This window comes from Mytilus edulis, chromosome 1, assembly GCF_963676685.1.
Source record: "Mytilus edulis chromosome 1, xbMytEdul2.2, whole genome shotgun sequence".
Taxonomy (NCBI): domain Eukaryota; kingdom Metazoa; phylum Mollusca; class Bivalvia; order Mytilida; family Mytilidae; genus Mytilus; species Mytilus edulis.
The window spans coordinates 74,593,833-74,607,886 of record NC_092344.1 but is presented as its reverse complement, the minus strand read 5'-3'; the positions used below and the strand labels follow the sequence as shown (position 1 = coordinate 74,607,886).

The window sequence follows — 14,054 nt, the reverse complement described above, 5'->3', positions numbered from 1 at the left end:
AACAAAATTCTTCATCGAAAAAAAACTGACAATACACACTAAAATAACTGATTTTCAAATGACCAAGCACATACTTAAGCCTTCTATGTAACTACAAAAGCATGAAATTCAACTGAAAGTTTCTTTGTCTTAAAGGGAGAGAAAATAGTTATTGTTTTATAACCAGTTGAACAAAAGCTTGGCAACCAAACAAAACGCATGTTAAAAAAAATAAGATACAAATATCAAACGAGAATAAATATTTATTTAGACTGCAACACAGCCATATTACAACAAAGGAATAAAAAGTGCATATTGTATATCAGTGATATGATATCGATATTGTAGTGAAGTGTTTAAAGCATTAATAATAAGATATTGTTCATCAAAGAAAATTCAAATTTCTGCATGTGCACTCAAAATAAAAAAAGTAAAATTACAATATAATATAACTGTAGAAAGAAAGTCTAGTATACTCCGTGTATGGCAAAGTAAACAAAATAATTGGAAAAAATTAAACCTGATATCATTGAATGAGCTGTAAAGTTTGATACAGTATCAATATACTGCATTGCTAATACATATAATTCGGAGTATAATATTGGGATGAAAGCCAGGCTTGGAAGTATAACACTTATTAGCTGAGTGGGCGAAACAATACAGCAAATATATATCAAACCTCGTTAATTATTGCTATTCACAAAAGTAATGATTAGTTGTTTGCAAAATACAATATAAAACAACATGTAATAAAAATCTAATCTACAAAATGAAATGGATGGAGCTTTCGTGAACTGACCACGTGATCTACATACCCGTAAATTATTATTCATCTCTAATCTGATATCCTTTAGATTCTAATGAAAATACACGAATAAATGACATACATGTAAGTAACTATCTTTTGTCCAAAAATAAGATATTCTCAAAAAAATGAAAAAATGATAATTTGTTGAGCTAGGGTTTGAATGCGACTTTAATTTCTGAACAATGATTTAGATCCATTCTTATGTGAATAATATAAAGATATTAGACTTGGTGAATTAAAATTTATAGTATGTTATACCTTTGGCTGCTTTCAGGGGAAATAAAGAAACCAAGAGGTCTGTCAAGTCAAGACATAGTCAATACAACGGCGCAATGCTCAAGATTAGGGAAAAGCCATTCTCAAAATGAAAGGAACCTGCATGATAATGCATCATCTAGACAAATTTAAAAGACGTCACAATAGACAATAGGATCTAATCGAAAGAAAAAAATCAAACCATGCTGATGTCTGCAGATCACATGTTTCTGGGGAGCTGAGAGAAAGACAGATCGTTTCGATCAACTAAATTGATTCGAGATTGTGATAGTAGAAAGAGTGCAGTTTCGGTTTCAGATGTGTGTGTATTATAAGCATATCTATATTATTGAATTCATACAACCCTTAGAAAATACACTAAATAAACGTTATATTGTGTAACAGAGGATATGTTATAACTGAGAAATGGAAAGATTACAATATCAAAATTGAAATCGTAACGTTCGTCATAGATACCAGTTTAATTGAAGTCGTTCATTTGAATCAATTCAGGAAAAAGATCTAGGAGATATGAATAAAGCAGACTTTTGTTAGTATATTTTAATGGGAAACATACGATTGTATGTCCCGCTGAAATATGGGATACTGAAAAATAGGGGGAAATTCCTTAGAGAGAACCAAAACTCGTAGAGATATTGTCAATTTATTTTAGATTTAAGTCGAACTTCCTTATAACACTGCTTTGTAAATAGATGACACTCATTCGAATGAAGTCCTGTATTGTGAATATCCAACGAGCGATAGGTACCAATTGAGATAGTGTTACAAAACTGTTTGGACAGAGTGTATGTTGTTGCTTAGAAATACGATGTTGACGCTTGGGAAAAAACATCAGTTTTTATGCCCCACCTACGATAGTAGAGGGGCATTATGTTTTCTGGTCTGTGCCTCCGTTCGTTCGTTCGTTCGTTCGTCCGTCTGTGCGTCCGTTCGCTTCAGGTTAAAGTTTTTGGTCAAGGTAGTTTTTGAAGAAGTTGAAGTCCAATTAACTTGAAACTTAGTACACCTGTTCCCCATGATATGATCTTTCTAATTTTAATGCCAAATTATAGTTTTGACCCCAATTTCATGGTCCACTGAACAAAGAAGAAGATAGTGTGAAGCTCAGGTTAAAGTTTTTTGTCAAGGTAGTTTTTGATGAAGTTGAAGTCCAATCAACTTGAAACTTAGTACACATGTTAACTATGATATGATCTTTCTAATTTTAATGCAAAATTAAAGTATTGAACCCAATTTCACGGTCCAGTGAACATGTAAAATGATAGTGCGAGTGGGGCATCCGTGTACTATGTACACATTCTTGTTTTGTTTCTGTTATTCCGTTGTTTTCCTCTCATACTCGATGTGTTTCCCTCGGTTTTGATTCGTGACCCCAATTTGTTTTCGCTTAATCCATTTATGACTATTGAACAGCAGTATACTTCGGTTGCCGTTATTTGTGATAAATTCTAGTTTTACGTTGTCCATCTTCCGGGATATTGAGTGACAGGAAATCCTTAATATATATGAGTACTTTGCCAGATGTTTCTGGTTTTTTTGTTGTTGTCTTTGAGAAGGTTGTTTTGTGAATTACTTGCTCAATATGAATACAGTATGATACACAATAAGTACCTATTAGAATATTGCCTGATGAATTACCAATCCACCAAGCTCAACAAATGTATTGTCGATCAATGAGGGCAGTCCATTTGCGTTTAAACTTAATAATGAAGCTAACCAGTTACATATTATTTATAAATGAATGTGTTTGTAACCTTTTTACTGAGACATCTTATTTACAGTAACATTATTCTTTGTTTTACTTTTCACTTTTCAATTTGTGATTTATTCATTTTGTTTCTAATCCTTAAGATATTTAACGACATCTTTGAAAAAGTGATAGAATGAAAATAAACAGCAGTGGAATTATAAAACTGAGACATGTGCATGTTTCAGACTTCATTAAATCAACAAACATTTCCCTATGCATTTTTCTTTGAAACAAATAGTAAATTCCAAATAAGAAGCCGTGTCTATGAAGATAAAACAATATCTTACCGTGACTTCTATTCTGGGTGTTGAGTCGTTATTTATACAAGTGAAGACAAAAGCTACCAGCTGATTTCGTAGATTCTTCATTATACCCTCATATTCTGTTTGAGTAAGTCTTCCTTTTCTCCGTCTTTCACGGAGTGAATTCATAAACATCGTCACCAAGTCGTCCATTTTCTAAAAAGTAACAGCTTCTTGAAGATTTATGCAGATACAAATTTGAAAGATGCAAAATTCAACAGCCAATGAAAAACAAGAAAAGTTTTGAAGGTGTGGAGGCTATTGTTTCAAAATTTGTCGACTGCGACCGATTTTCAAATCACATGTTTTTCGCTTATTTTTAAATTATAAAACAGTTTCTACTTACTCCCCTGGTACCAGATCGTAAAAGTGTATGTCTGTGTTAAATCACTGAAAATGTATACTCCTATTATATTATTTATCGGTCACATCTATGGACCAATGCAGTAAATTGCATGCTTTATTTCCAGTTGATGATGTGAAACGGTTTTTATCTACACATTTTTGACAGATAATTTATTATTTATATAGTATAGGTAAAATCCTACAGAATGCAATTTCCCTGTTTTTAAAAATTAAAACATTCTCTTTGTAAAAAATGCATTGAGATGTAAATTTTCAAAAAAAGATCAATGTCAAATGACAATATATGTTTTTTGTTTTTCTGCGTGGGGATATTGATTGTGGCTATTAGTAGGTAAATCGGTTTCAAATTGATATGTAATGATGTTTTTACTGTAGAACAAATATTTGTTTTTCATTATTTTAATGGAAGGTATTGTTATTTTTTGTCATGTGAGAAATAAATCCAGGAAACATACAATGGAAACTGTCATTAAAAATCATATATTAGCAATTTGCCAAGTAAAAGCTTTACCGTTAGTAAATTTCGAAATAACAAAATAACGTTAATATTGACATATTGTACCATAGTTATATATGCTTTTCATAACCTATTAGACTTTATGTTTGCATTACATATCAATATAGATAGTTTAATAAACAATGTTCGATTGACAGTGCAGCAACTTTACATCAAAATACAATGAGAAAATCGCGTAAAATTTAAAGACTTTTTTAAAGCATTTTAGTCTTTCAAATTAAATTTTAACCTATGCACAGCAAAAATCACATTTTATACAATATCAAAATTAAAACCAGAAAATAAATATAGACATATTCACACATTCGCATTATATAGGTAAAAGCTCTTTTTAGTTTGCAAAGCATGTCTCAATTCAATTAATAAAAGTAAATACATTCTCATGATAAAGGTGTGCAATCCAGGATTATCTATCTTTCCCCACAACTTAAAAATCTTCTACCAAAGCATGCGATTAAAATGCAATGTTTACCTTCTGTGATATATTACTACAAAAGCTGTGAACTGTTCTATTAGCAATGTTTTCTATCGTGAACTGACAGTACGTCGAAGTTGTTGAATTAAGTCATTAGATCAAAAACATATTTTAGCTGCATAGACACAGGCTTTGAAAATGGGAATATAGGATAAAAAAAAAATGGCAGAGACCAGTGCCTGAGCCAAAAAGTAAACAAAGAAATCAAAATTTCAAAAATTGCAGATTTATTTTTTCTTAACAGCTTTACTTTGTCTTTGTTATTTAAATTGTGAAGTTACTGTATAAGAATGCGCAATAAAGATCTCCATTGACATGGTATGAAAATACTTCATAGTTTCTTCTCCACTTATATTTAAAAACTCTGTTTGAAACTTGAAAACTATAATTTGGTAAATGAATAACTCCATCCAAACAGAATACAACATTATATCGATTTTAGGACATATCTATATATATATGTAGGACTCGGAGGTGCGATGGGGACGCTGAAGTGCGATGGTGACGCTGAAGTGCGATGGTCCACGCCGAAGTGCGATGGTCCTTTCGCTGAAGTGCGATGGTTTGGCTTGACGTTCGAATATTGTGACGTTTTATAATATAACGTTTAAAGACAACATTGATTTGCAAGCAGGATGATATGATTTTGTAGATGAAGGTTTCATGCTCACAAAGGAAATGAAAGGAAAAAGAAAAAAAAAAACAACGATTTAAGTCCCAAACTGAATTGAGCATAACATGTCGATATTACAAAAATATGTTTGACCATGCCAGGCAGCAAAATAAGGGGAGCAACGGGGCTGAAAGATGAATTTGTTCAGCGAATGGGTTATCCTATGTTCGGAATAATTTCGCACGATAATGATTCAACTGAAATAAAGTATACTGATATAATTTTAAATATTGATGTTAAATTATCATTAAGTAACAAAGCTTCACGTGATTTTATGTGGACAATTTAATAATAAAAAAAAAAAAATTGAGAGTATTAGCAATGTTTTTGATAATGTTGTTTAATCTCGAGATAAATCCTGATTTGTAAAAACACCGTTGCTTTAGTCTTTTTTTATTACCGTTACAGTGATTATTGCCTGAAACAAAGTAGGCCGAAATTACCCTGACTGCTCCCTACGTGTACTTCCTAGAATAATAAATAGGACAACAAATGGAAGTTTTTAACGACCTTGACTGGCTATACAGCCCTTGCACGGTCGGTAAATAAATAGGAATAATTGTTGTTATCAATTTATAGTTTTGTCATAACATAAACCCTGCTTAGTGTTACCGTATAGACATACACGCTCATTTTTTTTTGTTCAGTTCACCCTTGAGCATCTTAGATCTGACTCTATATTCCTGCGTGATAATCGGAAAATTGGCAAATTTAAAATTACATTAACAAAAATCTAAATTAAAGTATTTCGTTTGACTTGAACGGAAATTAAAAGATCTTCCAAACGCGAGGCTACATTGTAGCAGCTATTTTTGTAAAATCTAATTAATTTGATTTCATTTTACATGTTCGTAATTAAACTTTTTGTTTTTACTCAATGTGACAGGTAGACCATCGCACTACAGCGTAACCACCACCGCACTTCAGCGTAGATATCAACAAGTTAACGTCATAATGTCACCATCGCACTTCAGCGTGTTAACCATCGCACTTCAGCGTATACCATCGCACTTCAGCGTGACCATCGCAGTTCGGAGTACCATCGCGGTTCCGAGTCCTACATATATAAAAACACGTGTAGCTCCAACTGTGAAAAATACATTTCTTATTAATATTACATTATTCCTGAATTGCAGTGTTAAAAATTCATTCATGGAGAACTTAGAAAATGTCTATTCATTTTAGAATCATTTAAACGTCATCCGTTTTTATGAAAATAACGGTGACCAACAAAACAGTATACTTTATATTTTTAACTTTAATAAAAAAAAAATACCATATTCTGATTTCTCCATGTATGTGATTATATATGATGTGTGCACTAACCCTTTGCAGGTGAAAAGGCAAACAGTTAATAGGTTCATCCAATTCTGTGTTAGTAGGCGATATTAAGCCATCACTCGGCATTAGTAAGATGCTGGATATAGACATCTCGCTTGCTTTCTTCATGATATGTGCATCATAGCGTTGGTAACTGTCACTTACTATTCTGTAATAGTCCAATCCGTTTTGCGATCGTGACGTCAGGGTTGGAGATTCTGTTTCATCACCCAAAGCGTCATCTTGGCTTACCCAGCCTTTTCTTTGTGACGACCTCCTAGACTGATCAATTGTTTCATCCGGAATAACCCATGTTTCACCGTCACTGGATTCCCCGGATGAGGTATTTAGATCTCCAATCACTGTGGCGCCATTTGTGACTTTGCCACTTTTTAACCTACTTACTTTAGTTCTTTTGTCTTGACATTTGAGCTCTGATTTGATATTTTGTCTTGTGTCACCATAGAAACTGTCCTCTCGTTCAATGTCCTGTTCGTTTTCATCTGACGAATTATTTCCAGCTTTACCAGTTCTCAAAATCTTTACTAATTTGTCTTCTGCTAGTACTATATCTTCGGGCTTTTTGCGAGACGATGATCTGGTGCCGAGCCGACACGAGTGAGGGCGAGAAACTTTGGTAATTTCACTTGGAAGGATATCATCATCGGACGATTCGTCGTCGCCATCTGCATCTTCGTCAATTATATTATTTTCGCCATCTGCGGTATTGAAACCGGGGAGTCCGTGTGGAATCTCATTTTCTATACCAGAGTCACGTGACTCACATGGATGTAACTTCCGGGGCGACTTTATGATATTGTCATTTACATCTTCTTGTTTTATGTTCTGGACGCTCGCAGAAATGACCACCGTAGATCTTTTATTATTACAGAGTACACTAAAGCTTGTTCCCATGTCACCAGTTATTACTAATTTTCTCGGTTAATTTTCGATTTAAGTTCAATGCATCTTCTTGTTTCCATTGTGGTATCATCTGCAAGATATTATAATTAATTCTAATTACTTCAAAAAAATAAAAAAAAATAAAAATGTTTGGTGCTGATGATTTTAATGGTAGTTTTTTTATTGTAGATTTGTCGATCTATGAGTTTGACTAAATATCTCGTTTCTCTCGCCCCTCTTTTGCAGACTCCTGTATTCTTTTTAAAACTAAATATTGCATTTAATTTTTTTGAAATTATGTTCATTTAGTTCAGTTTAAAAGCTAACCCGATAAAACAAGTTTGTAATTATATATATGTGGCGACGTTATGTTTCCATAATGCTACTAGAAATACGATCATTAAGTCCGTTGAGTCTACTTTGGTTTATATTACAAATCATCTAGCCGATGAAATAATGGACCATATTTCCCGATTAAGGGTACAGAAAGATTTTTTAAATGCAATATAAATTAAGAAAAAAACCATAACAAAAGAACTTATAAATCAGAAATTGAAAGACTCTTCCAAACCCAAACCTTGGATGGTCACGATAAATCGAATTTATTATTTTCTCCACTTAAATTTGTGAAATATAACTCTTTTTGGCATTACAAATTGATATATTTCACATCCACTTTAAGTTCTGCAGACAAGTATATCAATACTTGGTATTTTATGTTGAATTGAAATTTATAAGTGAAAGAATGTTTTCAAAGTTACAATGATGACTTGCGTTTTGACAATACTTGTGTAAAATTTAAAAAAAAAGTTAAACAACTAAAGTACCGAACTCCAAGGACAGTTCAAAACAGTAAGTCCTTTATCAAAAATTAACGGCAAAATTAAAAGTTCAGACACATTTAATGAATGTAAAACAACTGTCATATTTCTGACTTGGTACAGGCATTTTTTTTAGGCTTGTGTATAAAATGGTGGATTAAACCTCTAACTTGTATGACAGTTGCATATGATATCATTGTACTGACAACAATGTGGGAACAAAATAAACCGACATAATAGGTAAAAATGTTAAAAAAAATATATTTAAAAATAGGGTTACAGCAGTCAACATTGGAGTATCAGCTGAACTATAGCATCCAAGTTAACGTTATAGTAAATTTTACTGTTACAGAAAAAAGTAAAATCACAAAAATACTGAACTCCTAGGAAATTTCAAAATGGAAAGTCCCAAAACACAGTACATCTTTGTTATGAGATGAAAAGTTGTTTTATAAGTTTGCTTTTATTGATATAAAAAAAACCAGAATAAGTCGGAGGATACATACATGTAAGATTGTACCTCGTAAAAATTGAAAAAAACATTTTGTATATCTCGAGGTCACGACATCAAGTTTTGGAGGTCAAGAATAAATAATATGCTCGCATGTCTCTAGTGTTTGAAAATTATAAATTAAACATACAGAATTGGTGGCGTTTTTAAAACATTTGTGACTGATCTTTCATTGAAAGGAAGCCATTGAAAATTCAGGAGAAGCGAAGATTACATTTGGTCAGTAAACACACTAACGTTGCAAGTTATTTAGACGTATTAATATGGCCAAGACTATATTTGATAATATACTTGCTCATGATTCCAAAAAAAATATTACTGATGTTTTATAATCCTGGTACCTTTGATAACCATTCATCAATTAAAACATTTACCTGTATACATGTATTAATTCATATGAGAAATAACTTTAATATTTAAGAAAACGGAATTCTTATAATTTAAAATTAGAAAGACGACTGAAATATTTTAACCTCAGTTTGTTTTTTAACCGATTTATAAGATATTATTTTCAATCGAACTTCGCGTCTTAATTGATTTTAGTGAACCGTTTGATTAAACATTACAGCACACCTCATCTCCGACATGACCAATCGATTTTATTGCACTCAATTGCAGACACAAAAACACTATGTCAACTTTAACTTTTTATATTTCCGTTTATTAATTTGTGATTGATGAATTATTTACATTGTGAAAGAAATTCGTTGAAAATGTTTCAATTATCAATAACACTCTTCACTAATTTTCAGAATGGATATAATTTGTCTTGTACTGTTTTACCCATAATGCAATGGGCTTGAATTTTGTCAAGGGTAAAGTCAAGGTAAACTTTGGTTTTATGATTGATTTGAGAATTAGCTTGTCTTCCAATGTCATCGATGTTATGACATTACTAATTCAAAATGTAATGATTTATTTTTTTTTTTTTATATAAGGTTTATTGTTTAAGTGGAACATGAAAGCTTTCTAAACGTATCCATAATCTGGGGTTTTTATTTTGTTGGGTTTTTTTTTCTCGTGGGTGTATTAAATGTGGTTAAGGAAACTTGCATTGCTTGTTCTAGATCTTGTACTTGCATTAAAATTGTTATGTAAATAAATGTATATACTCAAGCAATTGAAAAGTGCTGGCACGCTAAGGCACGAAGAATTGCTATTTTGTCAATCCATCAAAATCAAAACTGCACCCGCTGACCTCGTGGAACTAACTTATGTATCTACTTCCATGGCTGTGTCATGTTCAGACCGGGGCGATCCTGTCAACGGTCAATCCTTGCGGTCACTGTCCAAATGGGATTTTTGTTCCTTTGAAATTACGATGGCTTTCTAGTTGTGAATGACCATGGAAAATCGTTTTTAAGAACGCCAACAAAACCGTATTTTTTATTTAGAATTTTTAAACACTACCGCCATGTGGACATACTGTTTTGTCTTGAACTTCACAACTTGATGTTATTATATATCTCAAAATATATAAAGGGGTTAAATTTTTATTCAAAAAAATCTACCATTAGCACCGAATTTTATAAGTTCAAAAACATAACATAAATTATATAGCATGAGACATGTTTACACGAATTGTCAATTATTAAGATTGTGTGTGTAGTAAATTTATATTTGGGTTCCTATCTTTGTCTCGATTCATTTAAGACCTCACCTGTGATTTATTTGATAAAGTTATGTATTAGAAAATTCCTTTTTTTATAATTTGATCAAAGACGTCAAGATCAGAAACTGAAATTACTACGATCATAATAAAAGGGCAAATATGGACTAACAATAACAGACTGAACTTGTTGAATTATAAGTTCCTACGTAAATGGTCCTAGCTTATCTGCACCAGATGCGTATTTCGACAATTGATGTTATTTAGTGATGATAGGGGCATCATATTTCAGAATACAAAACCTAATAAAAACATCAAATGGCTAATTAAACGAAACGTACCAAGCATATAGCCAAACCAAGACAACGAATCCGAGCTAAATTCCTTGATTTAATATTTGCGGATAAATGTAAGGCAGTTAATCTCAATGTAGCAACATCCATATGTGCTTGACTGTATAGAAGTATATTGAGCTACTGGGCTGATGATATTCCCGAGGTCTACAGTCTAGTATGATGTTGAAGTAATGGTAACAATATCAATAGATAGTGACCAATTGTATACTCCACCAGATGCGCATTACGACAGGAAGCATCTATACAGATATGCCTAAATCAAAATTATGGAAAAATACAAATGTATGTACAAGTTTTGAAGACAAAACCTAATTTTAAAGAGCCAAAGAGTATATATAAAACCTTTGCAAGGTATCAGACCTTTGTATGAGGGAGATACATTATATGATTGTAAGTTGTTTTCGAAATTTCTTGAAAAATAAAACCAAACAATAAATGTATTTTCATAACAGAAGTACATTGACTACACCATTTTTACTGGAATTAGCCAATTATGGCCTCTACTATACATTGTATTGTTGTTAATATATTTTTTGTTTTATGCTTATGTTGGACACATTCTTGATTATTCTGTATGGTTAAAAATAAGGTTTTGATCTTTCTAATATTTCAGAATTTATGTTTTCTTAATAAAAACGAGCCGTACAATTGTTTAAAATGATTGAATTCATTAGATGCCCACATTAAATTCGTATGTCTTATGATCTTTTAACATTTTCCTATACATTATCCTTATGAAGGAGTTATCACTTTCTCCTTGTTCAAAACTCTATTTTAGGCCCTGTCTGTAAATTTAAATCAACAGTTTTGTGGTATTTGTAAAGTACTAAACGTCAAACCTATCACTTTACGTGAGTTCTCTTATCAGTTTACTAATTCATTTACCAAAATATTATTGAAAACTAAAATAATTCAACAACCTGCTTTTATATTACTGGTAACGACAACATTCTTTGAATACAAAAATATCTTATCTTTCCACAATATAGAAAATATTTGACCCGTTGTTCAGAAAGAACACAGTTTAACAAATTTATTAAACAGAATAAAAGAATACTCCGGATGTTGTCTAAATATGCATTGATATTTCCTCGGAGACAAATTATTCCATCAATATATTACAGTCAGGTTCGATCAATGGGGTCTGTCACGTTTTAATCGGTGCAGTAGTGCTCTTTTGTTCTGTAACCCACCGCTTTAACCGTTCAGATAACCTCGGACTGGAATATTGCCAGACTAGTATTGAATGTTTCTGGTATTTAATCCTTAAGTTAAATCTCATAATGTAAATTCAAAGATCTGTGCGTTTATAAAAATTAGCATACGGAAACTAAATATGAAGTCTGAGCTGAAGAATTAAATAATGGATACGGGTTTAGTCAGAAATATCTATAGTCGGCATCAATTAACTATATCATGTTTCTCTATTTGAAACAGATCATAGCGTTTATTACAAAACCCAAATAACTCGATTATATTAAACGATTTTTATATTACATACATATGAAACTTGCTTCTTTGATTTTGTTTTAATAGTTTCGGACACTTTATCTATATGTAGAAAATCTCTTGGTTGAACAAACAGGTTAATCGACTTTCCGTGAAATTGTTTGTAAATAATTTACACAAACTTGAGAATGGAAACGGGGAGTGCGTCAAAGAGAAAACAACCCGACCAAAGAGCAGAAAACAGACCAAGGCCATTAATAGGTCTTTAACACTGCGAAAAAAATCCAACACACACAGAGGAGGGCGTCAGCTTGCACACAAACAAAAATGTGTGCTATAGTTCAGTATAGAAAAGTGGAGACATGCAGATGCGCAGGAATTTGATCGGACAATTTAAAAACCAAAACAACGAGTTCTATTACAGCATGCGTACTTTTTAAGATTAACCACTGTAAACAAGATACTTTTTTTTAAACTTTTATGACTTAAAAAGACAGGTGAAAAAATAAAACACGTGTAAATTCGCCATGTTGATTTTTATTTATTTTTATTCGATAAAGATTTGTCACACAATAGTTCATATATTATTTATCACAAATATGTTGGTTTAAATGTCAGTTTATAAAATTTGTTTTATACTTGTATCATAAGCCCAGTAGCCATGTACTTCGGAACCGGCATCAAAACACAGACATCGATTTATTGAAATTTTTTGCTTTATAACTATGGAAACATTTGAAATTTTGAAAATGCATATTTTCACACACTTAGCCAGGTATTGATATACATTTATTGTTTTATCTACATCGTCATTGTTTTGGTTTTCAACCATTTCAATCCTTTAATAATGACAATCATTCATCTTTCTACATGCTCCAATTGTTTACATGACTGTTCGTTTGCTCTACTTATAATTTTAATTTGAAAAATTTAGCTTATTCGATGATGGATAGGCTTTCTTAATAGGTGGAAGGCTAATGAAGCTTAGCCAATATAGATAATTAACCTTCTCAAAAAGTTCAACAAATTAATATTTTCACCATCCATGAAATGTGTATAATTACCGGCCCTGAAAGTCAAATTTGTAGATAAAGGTTAATGATGATGGTACTATTAGGAGTTTAATGAACCTTCCTATCATGATTAAAAGAACCCTAGATAATATGATATTTTGTCAATGGAAACGTCTAAATTGTGAACTGTATATATGGACATTCATCATTCTAATGGATCTGTCAAAGATTTTGATCATTTAAAAAAAATGAAGTTTGTGATAAAGTCTAATGGAGGTATAGAAGTTTCTGTTTAAAAATTGTTTTGAACTTAAGTACTTTCACCGTCATACTACAGAGCCCTATTTGGTCTCGCACATATATCAAAAGTTAAGCTTTTAAAGTACACAGCTTTAGAAATAAGCAAGCATACGAGTTTAACTCTAGCACTGACTGTAATGAAAGTTATACGTGAATTTGGCGAAATTTTGTATGCATTTAAAATTTAACCTGAACATATAAGAAAATAACATATATGATGTACTAGGGACTAGGGTAAAAACATGCATGTATTCACTTTAAATTGCGATGGCAAACATGTCTAACATGATATACTTCTTTTCCGTGAAGTAGTACTTGCTTTCTGTTTTTGTCTAAAAAAAGTTTTGTTCTTAAATTCTTTTTACACTGAATCGATTTGACTGCATTAGGACTTAAATGTATACATCGCTTGTTTTCTCATTCAATATATCAAGGTTCATACAAAAACGATAATATTGATTGTCTATTTGTCCTGGATTGACGATGACCTAATTCCAGGACACCACTTTAAACAATGGAATCTTAAATATTGAATGTTAGCAGCAAAATCAAACATGTTAAGTACTATTTAAAACCATCAGTGAATACTGACTTCAAAAGTAAACAAAACTACTTCCTAAAATTAA

At 31.8% G+C, this 14,054-nt stretch overlaps 1 protein-coding gene across 11 annotated transcripts in view; it reads right to left on the bottom strand.

Moving 5' to 3' along the window:
* Positions 1-14,054, bottom strand: part of LOC139489929 (uncharacterized) — a 74,007-nt gene that overhangs the window by 34,802 nt on the left and 25,151 nt on the right. For 3 of the 11 annotated variants that reach the window (XM_071276782.1, XM_071276787.1, XM_071276777.1), the window contains exons 2-4: positions 6,473-7,460; positions 3,101-3,271; positions 795-836 (exon numbers count right to left, since the gene is read on the bottom strand). In XM_071276782.1, coding sequence (XP_071132883.1) covers positions 795-836; positions 3,101-3,271; positions 6,473-7,381 — 1,122 coding nt within the window. In that variant the 5' untranslated portion in view covers positions 7,382-7,460. The remainder of the gene's footprint in view (positions 1-794; positions 837-3,100; positions 3,272-6,472; positions 7,461-14,054) is intronic. The other 8 variants (XM_071276812.1, XM_071276818.1, XM_071276805.1 and 5 more) reach the window with 3 other exon arrangements.